The 18173-nt window shown below is 41.0% G+C and overlaps 3 protein-coding genes across 7 annotated transcripts in view; 2 read left to right on the forward strand and 1 right to left on the reverse strand.

Moving 5' to 3' along the window:
- The window catches only part of COL4A6 (collagen type IV alpha 6 chain), a 142714-nt gene extending 139104 nt beyond the window's left edge, over positions 1-3610 (forward strand). For all 4 annotated transcript variants that reach the window (XM_075053673.1, XM_075053671.1, XM_075053674.1 and 1 more), the window contains 2 exons: positions 184-470; positions 1099-3610. In XM_075053673.1, the coding sequence (XP_074909774.1) occupies positions 184-470; positions 1099-1359 (548 nt within the window). In that variant the 3' untranslated portion in view covers positions 1360-3610. The remainder of the gene's footprint in view (positions 1-183; positions 471-1098) is intronic.
- Positions 3611-4012: 402 nt separating this feature from the next.
- Positions 4013-16812, reverse strand: ATG4A (autophagy related 4A cysteine peptidase). Of its 2 annotated transcripts, XM_075053686.1 has the most exons (13): positions 16506-16812; positions 15050-15160; positions 13780-13851; positions 13325-13423; positions 11970-12071; positions 11352-11424; positions 9892-9971; positions 8855-9042; positions 8671-8749; positions 7590-7735; positions 6934-6990; positions 5664-5775; positions 4013-5320 (listed from the first exon to the last, which is right to left on the reverse strand). In XM_075053686.1, exons 1-13 carry the CDS (start codon positions 16810-16812, stop codon positions 5256-5258), a joined length of 1491 nt encoding a protein of 496 aa, XP_074909787.1. In that variant the 3' UTR covers positions 4013-5255. The 2 variants fall into 2 exon arrangements, with proteins under 2 accessions (XP_074909787.1, XP_074909788.1); XM_075053687.1 differs by lacking the exons at positions 15050-15160; positions 16506-16812 and adding an exon at positions 14303-14399.
- Positions 16792-17950, forward strand: PSMD10 (proteasome 26S subunit, non-ATPase 10). The gene is made up of 2 exons (XM_075053689.1): positions 16792-16924; positions 17072-17950. The coding sequence occupies exons 1-2, from the start codon at positions 16811-16813 to the stop codon at positions 17651-17653; spliced, it is 696 nt and encodes a 231-aa protein (XP_074909790.1). The 5' UTR covers positions 16792-16810; the 3' UTR covers positions 17654-17950.
- The last annotated feature ends 223 nt before the right edge of the window (positions 17951-18173 follow it).

Below are 18173 nucleotides of genomic sequence, written 5' to 3' on the forward strand. Positions count from 1 at the left end.
TTTCAAATGAGCCATCTTCATTGGTACCGCAGGCGGTTGTAGTAGAGGTGGTGGAAGTCTGCTTGGCCAGAATCCGTACTGGGAGCATCGTCGCTTGTGCCATCCTCCGCCATTCATGTCTGGTGTGTATGAGCTGGAGCGTTTGGCAGGTGCTTGGTATGACCACTTCTCCAATTTTTCCAGGTTTTGCTGGCTCATGTTTGCCTCGCTTCAGCACCATGCCTTTTATTTACTGCAACATCAATGAAGTGTGCTACTACGCCAGCCGAAATGACAAGTCCTACTGGCTCTCCACCACTGCTCCTATCCCCATGATGCCAGTGGACAGTGTTCAGATCCCACAGTACATCAGTCGTTGCTCAGTATGCGAAGCACCTTCCCAGGCTGTGGCTGTGCACAGCCAGGACATCACCATCCCACAGTGTCCCCTTGGTTGGCGCAGCCTGTGGATCGGATACTCCTTCCTTATGGTAAGGATGCTATTGCTAATGCAAAGGCAGCTTTAAACGTTTCTAGATCTCCTCTTTGATTAGGTGACTGAGACAGTATTCTGTGAGTTGCTTACAGGAAACTAGAGCCCTGTAGCTTCTTGCCCTAGTGCATTTCTTCTCCATCGGCTGGCCTGCTGTAGGCTTTCTGAGTTTGTTCTTGTACTGCTCGAGTTCAGTAGTAACACTGATGCAGTAGTTCTGTAATGTCACAAATGTTCTTTGTTCTTCAAACCTTTAAATGTGGAAATGCTAATTAAGCTACAGCATTGTCTCTCAGTGGAAAAAGTAGAACATTTTCCGTTGCACTCTCCTAGAAGCTCATTAGTGTAAGATTGTTAGAAAAATATGAAGTCAACATTATTGTTTCCAAATTTTCCCAGCTTACAAGTGAAAAGCTGGTTTTCCATTACACCAGGCCTGTATATTCAGCCTAAGCATATTCCTATACTTCTTCACCTCTAGCCCTGACTCAAAAGACAGATACATACAGCCAAGGTATAATTTTGGTTGCCTGTTTTACTCCTTTTAACAATGGAACTAGGGGACTCCCCTGTTTACCTCCCATTCTGTTCCTTTGAACTCATTTAAACTGACATCTTTATTTCAGCATACTGCGGCTGGTGCAGAAGGTGGAGGTCAGTCCCTTGTCTCACCTGGTTCTTGCCTGGAGGATTTCCGTGCCACTCCGTTCATTGAATGCAACGGTGCTAGGGGAACATGCCATTACTTTGCAAACAAGTACAGCTTCTGGCTGACGACCGTTGAACAGTCGCAGCAGTTTGTCAGTGCTCCTCCCTCAGAAACTCTGAAAGCAGGGCAGCTTCGAACAAGGGTCAGCCGTTGCCAAGTGTGCATGAAGAACTTGTAGTAACAAAAATGCAGTAACATTAACAGTCTTTGTTACCTAAGACCAGACATCGCTGGTGTGAAGAAGGATAAATTCATAAACCTGTTTTGTGTGTGGTTGATGGGTGAATCAGGATGGCCAGAATTCTACAAAAATCTAGTGTCAAGTCCAGGAGTTTGACTGCGCACAGAGGAGGAAGAGACCAGTGCTCTGAAACCTTTTTTATGGAACATGGTGCTATGCTTTTACTTCAGTGGGGTTTTTTTCCCCTCAGTTACGGCTACCTCAGAAAGTCTCTGTGAGTTCCTTATTCAGACCGAAGAGTAACTGATGTCTCACATTACACCACTCCTCTGTCCGAGGTGCATGCCAGTCATCAACAAGAGACATTTTTCAAAAGCTATGCTTTATTAGTATCTTTGCAAACAGTGTTTGGTCTAGTGTAAGGGAATGAAGACTCATTCTCTTATGAAATACAGAGCTAGGTAAAATTTATCAGTGTCTTGTAGGTGACTTAGAAACACTAAGCATTAATGGTTGATAACTGACTTCCTTAGGAAGACTCAAAGATTAATTTGTTTTGCTTTGCTTATTAAACAGATGGGACGTTCTTTCCTCCAGTGACAGGTAATCAATTCTAACCCAGACTCTCGCCCACGGTTGACTTTAAAGAGCTACCCCAGTGAAAAATGCAATTTTTGATGTGAAGATGAATCCAAAACTCATCTAGCATTTTTCATAGCTTTCTATCGAAATATATTCCAGGTAAAATGTCTGCTTCAAGGTCTGTGCTTATCTTCTTGCAGTCTAATGATGTGCAGCCACCAGAAACATTTCATTACTAGGAACATAAATTTCCTTTCTGAGGTAGCCTTGGCATGCTTGTTTTGTAATTATTCAAGCTGTGTGTATCTGGAAAGTAGAGGCTTTACTGGATAGCATGCAGGCTTACACAAACACAGAATCTAGCAGTTATGGGATGTACATTTTTTACTTTTACAGGCACAATGTGTTGTATACTTCTTCCTCTGGGCTTTATTTCTGTTACTTTAAAAAATTGTATTTCTAGTGTATGCACTGTTAACTAGCCACGCTTTCCTTAAGGGCATAATTAAAGAGAAGTGCCACTAATTCTATTATCCTTGTATATTTTGAGGGAAAGCCATGAAAAGGTATGCTAATATATATATAATTAATTCATTTAGTTAGGTTAAAATTATTATTATCAATCTCTCTAGAGTGAAGCATATGAAATCTTTATATATTGACATTCCAGGACATTTGAAAGAAGTGCCTTGCAAATACACTATCACCTTGGCTTAAAAATCTTTAAGACAAAATTGTTCAGAAAATTATTATTAACGCAAGACTGAGACATTATTTCAAGTACTCTTTCTTTACTAGGTCCTAGGGCTCTAGCTCTATCCAGCAAAGTACTTAAGAACATGCTTACTTTTAAGCAGATACTGTTTTTACCTTTAATGATTATTTACATGCATAGTATAATACTATCTTCCTAGATTGGGGTCAGAGAGCTCTGCATGTTCTAGTGTTGAACCACACTGGAGATGTGCAGGCAATTTGTGAAGGACAATTTAGTCTTTCATTTAACTTATTCCTAATTGTGAAAGATCAGCAACTGCTTTGGATGTATTTTGCAAATATCTTTAAGGCATTTTAACACTCCTGAGTGGCAATCCTTTTATGCAGAACATCCAATCTACTTCTTAGCTGTCCTAGCACAGATCATATTGTGTTTACATCTTGGGTTATGCAAAGGCAACTTTAAAACATTGTGCACACACAGTGAAGCTCACTACTTTTTGAAAATTCGTGCAAATAACTGGCAAACAGTAATGAATTTTTCAGCCATTGGGCTCCTGTGGTGCTGTGAAAAGGGATGTCAATCAGGTATTGTACCTACAGGGACTTGGTTTTATTTTTGAACATGAACACATGCAAATGTGATTCATTTTTTTATCCAGGATGAGAGCCGTACGCATTTTAAGCGCCACTACCTTTAGGGAACTGCTTCTATTGCAGTAACCAGGCTCCACGGCTGTTAATGGCCAAACTTTAAGTTCAACAGCCCAGCCTTTTCCCATACAAGCCCTTCTCGGTCAGGTGCACAGGGTGGGAATTCCAATCACTTTCTCCCATCGGCCCTATTTTCATCAATCTGGTTACCCCCCGCAAGAATAGTTCTTCAAGAGGTCTGCGGGGCCCACACCTCCCCTCTGAAGAGTGTTTACATAACCGGTGAGAGCTATGTGGGGAGTAAGTATACTGTACTCCACTGATGGATTTTTTTTTTTTCTTTTAATTATTTTTTAGCTTAGGTGCTTCCTGGTTTTTTTTTATTTTTTAGCAGTTACTACTCAAGACTAAGCATTTCAGAGCAAGTGCTTCATGCTTGTCTGTGGGGAGGAGAGGGCTACAATTGCTGTTGCATGAACAGTAAGTTAATCAATTAAGAAGTAATGCTTTGTTTTAAAAAAAACATGCAGCTAATCCATGAAGAGGGGAAAAAAATGGTATGTTTTTCTAAGTGTATAGTTTCCAAACTGTGGTTAATAAACACTGAAGGCAAACAAGACGAAATATGTTCTGGTTAACTATTTTCTTGGAAATCACACTGGCCCTGATCAAGAAGTGCAAGCGAGAGGAGACAGCATTCGGTATTTCTCTATGTTGTCATTTATTGGTGAAGACGAAACTGTGCGATTCACGTCCATTACACTACCATGACAAAATGACCATAACGGGGACTGTCTGATAGTAAAAAAGGAACTTTATAATGGATTAAAAGATCTTTGCCTTTAATTATTCTGAGCTGGTTTTCTTATGGCTGCTGGAGTGGAGAGATACTCTGCCTTAGAGATAAAACTGCACAGGCTGTTCCGATAAACCTGTAGAATTAAGGCACTTTTACCAAAACAGATTTCAAAAGGCAACAAGTCAAAAACCAACAAGTAATTTGCATATGCCTATATATTAAGTTTTAAGATAACCTGGTTTACATTTAGTTCACACAAACAAATTAACAAAATATAGCAGCATACAACCTATGAAAAGCTTAAGAAATTTATTAGATGCACAGATAAAGTGCTGTAACAGAGAAACTTGTGTAAATCTTTTTTAAAATAAATAAGGTACAGTTAAACCACCTTTGACTCATTTTAGCTCCAAAAGAAAAGTCAGCCTAAGTTTTAATGATTTGAATTTTAAGGTCAAGGTGAAATATATCATAACTATAACAGTGGTTGTGATCTTTATTAACTATTTGAGTCTCCTGTTCCCCTTGAGGTTTCCCAGAAACAGGAAGGCTATTGCAAAACGTATACATTAGACATAGTTCCTTTTACAGAAACATTTTTGTAATAAAGTGTGGTTGCTCAAATGCATGTTAAAATATTTAACAAGGAAACAATTTTCTTCTGATCCAGTTGATCTTTTAAACAAGACAATGTATTTTTTCTACGATGCAGCCCACAGGAGGGAACAGAAGTAAACATCCTCCTTAACTGAAGACTGTTTTGCTTTAAGAACTAAACTATTGCATTATATGAGAGCAAGAAATATCCATTTTGTGTTATCCCTTTCTCCAAACATACAGCCCATTGATATACTTATTTTTGCCTTAATCTCAAAGGTCCATTTGTCTTCAGGAAAGACATACATTAGAAAGAAGTTCCCTTTAAGGGTCTTATAATAAAAGATGAGCTTTTACTGCCTTTCCATCTGGGGAAGCTCTTTGAGAGAAGGAACTGTCACTGCTGGAGTTTTGGATGCTACTAGGTTTTTGTGCTCTGTTATCTGTCATTTCAGGCACTTTGGGGCTAACATGGCTGTTTGATTTAAGTCAATGCAATAATATTAGCAATATGTTCAATACTCAGAAGGGTCACCAGTTTCCCTCATACACTCAGAATTTCAAATTCTTCTTCCAATTCAAATAGCTTGTCAGTAGATTCAATGAGTTCTGCAAAAAAAAAAATAATTAAACAATTTAGAATCTAAAGACACACCTGATTTTGTTTACTTAAAACAAAACAAACCACCAAAACCCCCACCTCTCTGGAATGTGTCCTTCAAAGTATTTTGTAAGATTATTAAAAAAAAAAAAAATATATATATCTATCTGTGCTAGCAATTGTATGTGGCCTGTTTGGATAACTGTCTGATATTCTGTAAGAATAAGGCATTTAATCACATGGTGATCGCTTGACACTTCGGAAAGCAGAGTTATTCCACCTGTGCTTATTCTTCCATTTGCTAACGAGGAACATTCTGCTGCGCAATAGTACTTTTGGCCGGTACTGCACCTGCTCCTGTAGTTGTCACTTCGGGCTTTGTTGGAGGTATGAAAGGAGGCCAGTGTGGTGGATGCTTCTGGACGAGCTCAAACATCCGTAGACTCTGTTGCTTTAGAATCTCCTGAGGACAGAATACTTTCATTTTAAAAGATGCCTGAAGAGAACCTTCAAACACAAAAATGTCTGCTTAATTAAAAACATTTTTAATGATGGATGTCTATCAAAAACCAAAGGCTTTGTGCAGACATACAGTGACAATCTGTTATTTCAAGTACCTGCTGTTATGAATCACTGCTTCACAGATGTCTCCAATATTTTCCTAGTTGAAAACACACCTGGCAGACAGATCGTTTGAACTGTCCTACAAGTTATCAGTGTGTTGTAATTAGCTTTGATATCCATACACCTATAATTTTGTTTACATGTAGCAAACAGACACCAAGAACATACAATATTTTCTGCCTTTTAAAAGAAAATTACTTGCACGGCCTCTCTGTGTTCAAGTTTTCTGTTGATCAATGGAACAAAAGCTCCAAAAAACCCAACAGATTTTGAAGGATAGGTTTTGATCAGGAGAAAAGTTATTATTGAAGCCAAACTCCACTCCTCTTCAATCAGGTAAGCTACATCATATCCTGTATTTCAGTTATTTACTAACTGCTTTCCTTAGCATTTTTTTTTTTTAAATGCCTTTAGAGGTTGGTGTTACTTCACATCCATGCTTCTGTTGCTTAGTACACCAGCTGCATGCAGAAATGTCCTAAAGTCAATTTCCTGTGGCAGCAAGCACCTCTTGTGTGTCCTGCAGTTCAGCAGGAGCTGGAGGGACTCAGCACTTACAGAATCAGACTTTTTGTGGTACCAGGGACTAACAGTCATAATTAGAACATGTAATAATATACATGTCAAACAATAAAGAAGGATCAGGAAGCAAATAATAAATAAATAAATAGGTACAACATAGCACTTAAAACTTTTTTTTTTTTACTTCTCAGTAAATGACTAAGTTTCAGCCAGTAACACAGTAGTGTTAAAAAAAGAAAAACTTTTAAAGCGTATATATTTACACTTGTTTGCCAAGTGGCAGGGTTCATGATTTGTCAAAATGCTGAACAAGCTCTGATTAGCAATTCAGTAGTACTGGCTTACCCTGACGCCTTAATGCATTTTTCTCTATGGCTCATTTAATTTGCACGCAAAGATGTAATGGGAATTTCCATTGAAAAAAAAGAAAAGTATACATTATTTCATACGGAGCAAATAAAGATAGTAGTATTACCTTTTGTACAAGACTACACCAGTTATCGAAATCACATTCTTCTTTGCAAAAGAAGCCCTAAGGAAAAAATACATACAGTAGTATTAAATAGTAACAATATGCCAGTGAGTGAAGGATGCTGTGGTATCTTTATGCATTGTTTACATTTTAGAAACACACATCTCAAGTGACAATCACCCATAACCCAACCAACGGATACTGGCACAGGATCAGATTTAATTTCTTCAATTACCACAGTATTCTTGTGACATACGCTGGATGACTTCTACAAGTAATTCCGTTTAAAGATTTGTAAATTATGATGTAAGTTAAGCTTAAGTAACTTGCCCAGAGCGACCATGCATGTATGGTAGTGATGCAATAAAATAAGGAAACCCGATTCAGTTCCCTGCTTTGACCTTTAAAACACTTCTTGCAAAAGGTAAATGCTGCTCAGCAAAGAAAGTGAATTAGCTCCCTAGGATACAGTCAATTCCCTGCTTGACCTAAGATTAATGTCTCCTATGCAGTTAAACTACCATGTGTTAAATTTTAGATCATAGAAGACTGCCCTGTGATCTTGATTCTGCTCAAGGAAATGTATTACTGCCCTTATCAATATACAGAGGTTTTACTTTGAAATAAAGTACACACATCTGTTATTTCCTAACACCTACTAAAGCTACTGAAGGGTCCAAATTCATGATCTTCATTCTGTGTGGGGCTTGCTGGCAGTGGAAGCTCTGGTCATCAACTGTGCCATTTTCTTCCGAATCTACAAAACTTTGAGTGGTGTGAGGGTCCAAGTAGATCAGCTCGTTGCCTGTATGGGTAAAATCCATGTTGATAATAAACAAGAGACTTTAATACGCACATACTCCATCCAGACTTGTAAAACAGAAATTAGATTATCATCACAGTTCATATCTAGACCTTCTAGCTAGGGAGTCTTTAAGAGAATTGGGAAGTCAGACACACTAGTTTCCCCACAGGATATTTAATATAATTTTCTGTTGTGACCTATTACTGTAGATCTTTTGGTTGGTTTGTTCTACCTTTGTCGCACTCTTTCCTTTTTCTATGTGAGCTCCACCACGCTTTTTAAAAATCTCATCTGTTGTAATCCCTAACATTCCACAGATCCAAAGGTACAGGATGCCCACAAATGCAATGTGTAATCCCATTAGGCATTCATTCAGAAATTGGAACAAAGAAGTCTGACTATAACAGTTCAGGTTTTACAAAAGGAAGAACAAAATATCCATAAAATTATGGATCAAACTGGGGGGAAATCTGAAAGACTGAATCTAGATTAACTATTGCTTTAATTAAGAAAGGAAGAAATGGAAGAAGGTGAAAGAGATACTGCTATCAGAAAAGGTTTGAAATACGAGAAAACAATGTAAGAAAACTGAAGCAAAAGAATAAAACAAGACACCCTTCATTAGGAAGTATTAATGATTAGGAAAAATTCAATATTCTAGCAGTAGTGACATTTGACACTTATTAAATACTATCAACTTTTCTTAGTGGGTTGTTCTTGCTTATATCATTACTTATTTTTACATCAAGTTTGCTGCTACTTTTCTGTTCCTGTAAGGAAGATATCATACTGTTCCCGAAGTATTTGAGGTATGTTTCTTTGTTTCTTCTACTCTATTCTCATGCTTAAACTGCTTACTATTTCCCCTTCCAAACCCACCCCCCCTTTCTCTTTAGATCACGTGCATATTTGGAATAAGTTTCTTTTTTCCTTACCTAAAAATCCTATGAAATAATAGGCATTATTTGGTTTCCCTCCTAATGCTCCCAAAGACTGTGGCATCTTAAAGCATTCCTAGGAGGTCAAAGGGAGAAAAGTGAAATTGAAGTCGATTTGTTTATTGATACAACGAATACCTGAACTTATTTCACAATAACAATTCACTGAAAAAAACCTTACTTTAAACGCATCAATATATACTGGATTTATGTGATTAATCCCTAGTCGTAGAGGTATAATAAGCAAGAGGGGCTTCCAGCCTGTGCAGAATCCTGCTGTGTTCTTATTTCGGCCAAGAGTACTTCTGTGCAAATGTGCACTGCTGTGGGCCGCGCCACTGCTCTGGGGAGGGGACGAGCACATTTTCTCTGTGGGAATAAAACCAGAAATCAATGAATACACAAAGGAACACAGAGCAGATCTTCCTCTCAATCATGAATTCAGATACTTTGCCAGACATCTTTATAGGGCTCCTGTTTTAAGACAAAAGGAGCAGGGCATGGAAATTGTAACTATTTAGTAGAAGTAATGCTAGCAGACAGAGTATGTGCTGGCACAGTAGTGAGACATGAGATAAACGACTGGGGGATAAAAATTTAAGGCTGAAGTTACAATTTACTACTAGCATTATTAATACTGTCAAGTCTTGCCCATAAAATGTCAGGGAAATGAAATGGCAGAGATGATAGCATTAGAAACTCTTCAGGGAACTCTTCACTTCAAATGATGTGAACATAAAATAAGCAGAAGTAGGCACTAAAGTAGAAATAGGTCGTGGCTAAACACCACTTGTAAATCCACCTTTCTTACAACAGAAAATTAAGCCTGGCCACGTGTTTCTCTAGGATCTGCCCCTGGTTTCTCTTTTGCCTGACAAAAGCACATCTCTTCTTTGGCAAACTCTGTATTAAAAACAATTCTGTGTATTTTTACATATTGCAACTGCATTCCATTTCTGAGGTGGGAGTCTAAATAGCACAGACCAAACTCCCATCTTCTCCCAAACTGCATGGTGAGTTGGCCACCAAAATGGCCTACATCGTTCTGTGCTAGCTTTAGTTCTGGACACCCAAAACCCTAGTTTGCATTTCCTTTATTCCTTTTCTTAGCCTGGGAACAAGTAGGGTTGGCCCAAAGTATTTTGTTCATATTTAGATACATTCAGGAAAATGGAGTCAAATCAAAAACTGTAACCAGAGAAATAATGTTTCACTTACTGATGTCTTCAATGACCACTGTATTGTCCATAGATACATAAACTGCTAGTGAATTCCATTCATCAAATAAAGCAAGCTTCCTAGAAAACATTAAAGTAATAATTAAAATAAACTGATTAGGACCATGAGGGTAACTTTTCATTCAGGACAATTAGATGGTTCTTTAATAAAAAAAATAATTTTTTTCTTTGGAAAAACATATTCCTTGGATTTTTTTTAAATCTCCATGTAATGAAAAGATAACTTTGAATATTCAATGTTTAATATATTTAGAAAAACAAACACTGAGTGGTATCAGGAAAAGCACACGCACTGTACCGTGTGAAAACTGTTTTGTCCTTTTGCCAAATGCAGTGATAGGAACAGGTCAACCACGTAATTAGGTTTATTACTTTTTACTGCATTTAACAGCCTCTAGAATGGGATCCTGCCCATTGTGCCTGGCATTGTCTAGAGAAGGAAAAAAATTCCTGTGCTAGTTTTGCACGTTACTTTTCGATTAAGAAGTTCCACTAAATTCAGTGGAACTATTTCTGTGCACGTGTGGACAGCAGACTCAGGGCGTTAAAAGCTAGATCAGCTGAAGGTTTTTGGCACCCAAAAGTTAGGAGGGAGGCATAGTAGCACACAGGTGTCTGTCCACTTGTGTGAAATCCAAAACTCTAGGCAAGGGAGCTACACTCTTAAGCTGCACAGGCAGAGTCAGCTGTCTAAAATAAGCCAGAAAAGCCTGTATGTGAGTGCTAAGCCATGAAGAACTTGTAAGTGAAAAGAGCTGGAGGCCAGGGCATGCTTTACCTCCTCTCTCTCTCTCTCTCTCTCCCCCCAGAATGTGTGTCTGTCCCAGGGCTGCAAAGAATTGCTGCTGAGCACTCAGGACCTGCAGTTTAGCATCAGCTTGAGATTTGGCACCTCCACCTATTCCTCAGAAACGGAGCAAAGTCAACTTTCTCAAATGTAGCTTCTAGACTAGGAGGAGCTGCCCATGTTTTATACAGCAGCCTTCAGGCAGAACTGCAGATCAGACAGTGAGGAACTGCAGCTCGGTTCCCTCCTTGGCCTGGATGGCTTCACTCTGATGTGTCATACCACGACTCTGATCTGCATGGTGGCACTCCTGGCATCTCACAGCTGCGCCACTTTGCAGAAAGGAATACGTATCTCTGCTGCTTACTGGTTAGGGCATACAGGCACCATCGCAGGAGAGACCCTCGTGCAGGTCTTCCCCAGGCTCTCGGTATACTAAAATTTAGAACTCGCCCAATCCCAACTCAGTCCCTGCCCACCAGGCTACAGCATCGTGGTCTGCACTGTACTTGCAAACGCATGGCATGTATATTCCTGATGCTGAGAGAGAGGGAGACCAGCCTTTAAAACTGTGTCTTGGGCCTTATCCTGGTCTCTGAGCTTAGCTGCCCCAGGGGAGTACATTCTGAATGCGTTAGTGTGACTTGACTTACTTTAGTACTTGAGCAACTGTGTTTGGTCCAAACCATTCTCCAATTGATTTCCCCTCTCCAACACCCATCTGCGCTGTTTTTATGAGGGAAACCACACACACACAGAAAAAAAAAGACCACAGAGAGTCTGGTCACAATATATATTAAATAGCATGACCTACTAATCTTTTGTCATATATTCTAGAGCAATTGCAAACTGTATTTAGCAGCAACAATTATTTTCTCAATCTGCTCTTTTCAAATCTTAATGACTGATAGTTCCTTTGCAAAAAGTTTCTAAACTGTAATGAGAATTACAAATATTAGTGTCCTTTATTACAAATTACAGCAACAAGCTTCATGACTGTCTATTTTAGTACTATCAACTCTGGTACCCAAGGCCTACATACTTTATCAAGAGCTAGATTCTAATATACAGATTTATTTAGGTCTCAGTGAATAACATTTCTGAATTATTACACTTTGTACCCATTTGTATGCATTTTTATTTATATATAAACATACACATTCTCTTCATAATCACCTTTTTAAAATTTTGAATTAATGTATTTCAAATTAGAAAGTTTCAACACAGCAGGAATTTCAGTGGAAAGAAAAAAAGTTGATGTGTGTTCTTACCCATCTGGTGGATGGAATAACAGCAATCCTTTCTATCTAGAAAGCACCGTAAGATTCTATGATATTCTTCTGGTTGTTTTTTGTGTTTTTCCCATTGCCAATCTTACAGGAAAAAAGTTATACAGATTAAAATATAATGTTTCCATCATCCCAATCAAATTTCTAGATCGTAGAAAGACATAAAATGAGACGTTAAAAGACTAAGGTACAACTCATCTCTAATATTTACAATTTGTTTAGAGTTCTTAGAAGTCGCAGCTTGTCATTTATTATCAAGCTGTCCTTTATCATCACAGGCTAGATTGTGAAAACTGGGAAAATAAAATAAAAATGTCAGCTGCAACTATATTCTGAGTGATCACTGCCGAGAATTCATAGCTATTGCTGTATGTGAACTTCCAAGATTGTTTAAAACTATATGCTCTGTTTAGATTTTGCTGGATTTGTAAGCATAATGTAAGCATTTGTAAGATAATGATGTAAGATCCATAAAGCAAAGTCCAAACACATTGGCCCTCTCCCACAGCAAAACCCACAACATATCTTTACTATGTATGCTCTTGCTTCTAACGTAACGTAGCCCATTTACTGACAGAGAAGCACATACATAGGGCTGATACTACGAAGTAGCTACATACTGCAAGTTCATATTCTAGTTTTTCTCAGGTAATTCGTTTGTTTGCCTGCTCCTTCAGTTAAATCTTAGCACCTCCGTTCTGTGGATTCAGTTATTCAAGTGGATAAATCCACAAAGCATGCTGCCATAGAAACCACAGCACAAGAGTGTGAGGATTACAGACCTAACAATAATAATTTAATTGATAACAGTAGCTACACACAGACCAGACCTATGATACTTACCCGTGATCCTGGGATGTGAGGTGTTGATACAGGCTTAAGAGCTTGCACTAAGGGGTTCAGCTGTGGGGTTTGGACCTCAGGCTGGTGACGGGTGAGTGGTCTGTGAAGTACTCTGTGTGATGGCTATCACTACATCACTATTCACACAGTCACTCTGTGCAAACATTTGGTGGCTATGTAAGCAATGAAGAGAAGGGTAAGAACTAGACCCACGGTGGCAGGTTTTCCCTTGGCCTCAACTTGGTCATGCCTCAAAAGGACTTATAAAATAACAACAATGGGATTCCCTATTTGTCCTCCCTCTATTTCTACTTCTCTGCTTAAGGCTGGCATGATTTTGCCCTGTCAGACAAGAATAAATCACCAGTAACTTCTATCGGGGCATCGAAGAAAGTTTCATTAATAAATTTAGGTTTTGTGCTTTTATGGAAAACTACAACAAAAATGAAACAGTCCCCAAACAACACAAAAGTTCACTCAGCAACAGTACTCACCTCTTCCTAAATGTCTGCAGATCAGTGCTTGTGCCAGCATCATCTGCCCGCATCGCAGCATACATCCCCAGCCAGCATCAGACGAAGGACCAGTGCCTCCTATTAAAAAAGTTCATTACAATCAATATAGGCTTTAAAATGAGTGCAGCACCACAGAGAAAATTTCAGAGTTAAAATCTCTAACAACTGTCCTATGGATAAAAGGCACTGAGCAAGACCGTTTCTTTTTATATTGCTGGTCTAACTTTACTGCTTGCTCTACAAACACGAAGACCTGATTATATGCAGGTACAAGTAAACACAGTTTTTAATAGCTTTAATATTTTGTTTGCATAAACAATTAAAACGATGCTCAAAACATTCTAATGCTGTAAAAATCATTTTTCAGTCCATGATAACATCACTAATCCTGCTATCTAATTTATAACAAGGCAGCTGGTCTGCTGCGTACTCACCAATAGGCGAAAACTTTCTTCTATACGTAAACCAGAGACGGGCACTTATATCCAACAATAACTTAGATTTGTCTGGAATATTTTTAAGAGGAAAGAAATTATTAAAACGGACTTTTAAAATTGAAAAATTCTAATTTTCCCTGTACAGTCAATATATGGAGTGCATGGAAGACTCCTGTTAGCTTTTACGTATAAGACCCTTAATACTTAAAACTTTTTTAGCTGTTTAAACACAGAGAGCTTTTGTAGACTGCTAATTAACTTAGTAAGGATGAAATAATTATTAGCCAATGAAGTTTTACAAGGCGTTTGGAATGACTATGCCCAGCTTGAATGAAACAATGACGGAGAACTATGTCCTCAGGAAAGAACTCATACAGCGAGTTAAGAAAGGTGAAGAATTTCTACATGCAAACCAACATGGAATTATGCATTACCTCCAAACCCAATACAAAGTCATTTTAAGAAAAGGTTAATAATATTAAATTTAATTCTCTCTTTTTTTTTAAATACATGCACTTACAGAATTCTCCCAAAGGCTCTGAAGAATTCTTAAGAATCTTATTTGCTGCATTTTCTCTGAGCCGTGGCTGAGCCTGACTGGCCTTTTCAAGGGATCTTGCAGCCGATCAAGGCTGTGTGTGGTACCCTTGGCTGTCTTGAACACCATGCCTGCATTGATGGCCACTGCCTTTGACATGTAACACAGGAGGATGCCCTTGTCTTCTCCCCAAGGAGCAAAACTCATTTCTGAAATCTTATTTTTATACGATATCTAAATACATGACTCTGCTATGACTCTCATGTCATATATTTATTTTCATCAAAATACAGTACGTGTCCTAGATTAATTTTATTATTACTATTATTATTATTCTGTTGACATATCATTGTAGTTGCAAATAACAGGCTGCAGACAGCATCCCTAAGGGAAAATAACATTGGTAACTCCAAACATTCCCCAAAAGTTATTTACTTATCTATTTCCGAGGCATTTGATGTTGAGAAGTCACCAGCCTCATACCTGACTAGCCTTGCTACAAGTAAGATCTCTTTGCATGAATTACAGTAGAAAATACATTGGTAAACTTCTGGTTTCATTTTAGGATGAATACAGCTGTTTATAGTTGGTTTCTTGTTGACAAAGAAAAAGAAACTTCTCTCATGAGACATTTAGAGAATGTAAGGAAATCAGGAGCTGCTGCTGCTGCTGCATGTGAATCTCTGAATGCTCTACAGATTTTACAAACAATTTTCATTCTAAAGATACCTGTGTTTAGGTGGTGTTGCCTTCCTAGAATCCACACTGGCTCATCAGTTTCTGGAAATTCTTCTAAGTAGTCTGACAAAATAGTGATCTGGTTTTCATACCTAGATAAAACTGAACAGGAATACACAAAATTCAAACTCCATTTTATCCCTTTGTTCTTTTATGCACAACTTTGAGTTCTTAGACTGAACTAGTTGTAGCTAGCCTTTGGGTCTTTTGAACAGTGCTGCCAGCTGCATTTAGTCTTCTCCTTTAACGAGCTGCTCCGTCACTGAAATATCCAATGTCTTGGCTGGTTTTTATTTTGATCCTCAGCAAGTGCTGAGAGAATAACATGGCTGACACCTTGATTATAAGCAGTCTGACTGAAGCCAGTAGCAGTTCAGGATGACTGCAGTGAGAGTAAGATTTGATTCAAGGAAATGAGGAAAGGAAAAAACAATTTAGGCATCACAGCATATGCCCACGCTTGATCTTAAATTACAAATACTGCCACTCAGAGCAATTATGGCCTTGTGCTTAATGGGAAGCATGTGAAAAGTGTTAGCAAGACTGGGGTTTTGCTTTCCTAATTGGAGATTTGAAACACTTCAGAAAAAAAAAAAAAGATGTATTAACGTTATTGTTCAACACTAGATCTATTTAGCAGAACATAACAAATGATAATTAGTACTGCTAACAGAAGACAGTTCAATCATTTTTTAGATCACTAAAGCAGGCTTTTTTGGAAGAGCGAAACAGGCCTTCAAGTGTAGAAATGAATGTAAAAACCATTTATTTTAGATAGCAAACTTAAAGGAATATACTGCTAAAAAATCAGAATTTGAAAGGGAAAGCAAACACAACTATATTTTACTCTTCGAGTAAGTGCACATACATACAGGATAAAGAACGAATGATCAGCAGGTAAACATACAAATATATATTAAAAAAACATGTAAAAATATACACTGTAGCAACCAGAAGGGAAATTGAGCTACACCACCCCCCGACTGGAGCACCCAGGACTGAATTCAGAGACACCTTCTCCGCACGCCAGGGACACGACAAACTTCTTTAAGACCGTCTACAGAGCCAAAGAACTTCTTAACGCTGCGCTCCGCCAGAAAAAGCAGCCCTCGCCGCACCTCCAGGGTAAACTGCCCGGTTTTGGGTCCGCAGCCCGGGAAGACTCTCCCCCCCGAAATCCCACCGAGAGAACCGCCTCCCCCCGCCACACGACGCCTCATACCACCCGGGAAGGGAACGGCCGGGCCCCCTCTCTCCCCTCACAGAGCCCCGACCCTCCCGCCGCCGAGGCCCGCCTCAGCGCCCCCCCCCCCCACACCCGCCGCCGCTTATCCCGCCTCGGCCACACCGGCCCCGGGCCGCCCCCGGCCCCGGCCGAGCCCCCTCTTCCTCACCTCAGCCCTCCCCACCCGCCCCCCGGGAGAGGCCTCACGCCGCCGCCCCTCACCTGACTCCATCCTCCCGCTGTCACCATCCTCCTCCTCCTCCTCCTCCTCGCCCCGACACGGAGGCACAACACGGCCGCGGCGCGGGGCACCCTGGGAGGTGTAGTCCCGCCGGCCGGCGGCAGCGCGTCGCCTGGCCGCCCGCTGGACTACAAATCCCGTCGGCCCCCGCGGGCCGAGGGGGCGAGAGGAGCGGGCCGCTAGGTGCGATTGGCTGGGTTGGCCCCCGGCGCCTTTCTGATTGGCCGGCGAGCGCGCCGAAGCACCGCCCCTGTCGGCAGGGGGAGGCGGCGAGGCGGCCGTCAGCATGGAGGATGCCGTGTCCGACGTGGGGATCTGCAACCTGGCCTACGCCGGGCGCCTGGAGGAGCTGCGGGCCCAGCTGCTGCGCGACAGGGCCCTGGCCACCAAGGCCGACCAGGTCAGCCGGCTGCGGCCCTCCCTGCCCCGCCGGGGCGAGAGCGGGCGGCCTGCGGGGCCGCGTCCCGCCGGGCGGCTCCTGTCACACGCTGCCCCCCTCCCCCCGCTCCCCACTTTCCCGCTCACCGCCGCTCCCTCCTTCCCTCAGGACAACCGGACCGCGCTGCACTGGGCCTGCTCGGCGGGACACACGGACGTCGCCGACCTCCTCCTCGGCCTCGGCGTGCCTGTGAACGACAAGGACGATGTGAGTGTCGCGGCCATCCCGGGACACCCCCGCTACCCCCGTGAGGGGCCGGCCCGGGGCAGCGGGAGGCTGGGGAAGTGCTGTGAACCGGTTCGTGTGGGGAATTTGGTTGCGCAGTTTCTGTCCGGAGCCTTTGCCGTCACGGTTTCGGCCGCAGAAGTGCCCCTGGCCAGCGGTCCGGTGGCGACTGGCGCTGGTCGCTTCCTCCTCTCCCTCCTCCCGTCAGTTGGGGTATCCGGTGTGGTATCTGGGAGGTTTCAAAAAGCGCACGCTGCTGTGTGCGTGCTAGGAAGGCAAGCTGAAGTGTTTCGCTGTTTATGTGGAAGAGGGGGTAATGAGACTTGGATGAGCCCTGCTTATTGTCAAGGAAGTTTAGGAGAACTCTTCTTACAAACAAAGTTGCAAAACCAGGGGTTTTTGGGTTGCTCTGGGGGGTTTTCGTGTTACCTTTATCTCGGTGTGATCCTCTTAAATATGTTGTGACGAATCACGAGGTACCCTGAAGACTTCTCATTATTGGGGAAGGCATTACAGAGTAGGTGACAGGTTCAGCTGGAAAGGAGACAGTCTGTTGCTGTTCTAGACGAAGGGTTGAAATAATTACATCCATTATGAAGCATCCTAAAGATCATCCTTAAAGAAGGAAATGTTGTCCCATCAGTTTAATTAAAGGATAAGATATAGAAGAGATTGCAGAAACTTTTGGACACCCTTTTCTGCCACTCTTACTTGTTCTTAAAAAAGCACTACTGTAATTCTGCAGGGGCGAAGCGCCCTGCAAGATACCATGCATTACTGCATAACAGAAGCGATTTCTGTTGTTTAACTGGCAGCTTTTGTCGGGTACTGAATGCAGGTATGTGAGAGGATGTGAGGCTTGTCTCTCTGGTGATAATCAATAATGTTGAGTTTTACAGTTATAAGAGTATGTGCAGTGTGACTAATGAGTAGTCAAGTATGTATTGGGGTTCTGCTTTGTCATTTTTTTGCTGAAACTCCTGGG

Source organism: Buteo buteo, chromosome 22 (genome assembly GCF_964188355.1).
Source record: "Buteo buteo chromosome 22, bButBut1.hap1.1, whole genome shotgun sequence".
Taxonomy (NCBI): domain Eukaryota; kingdom Metazoa; phylum Chordata; class Aves; order Accipitriformes; family Accipitridae; genus Buteo; species Buteo buteo.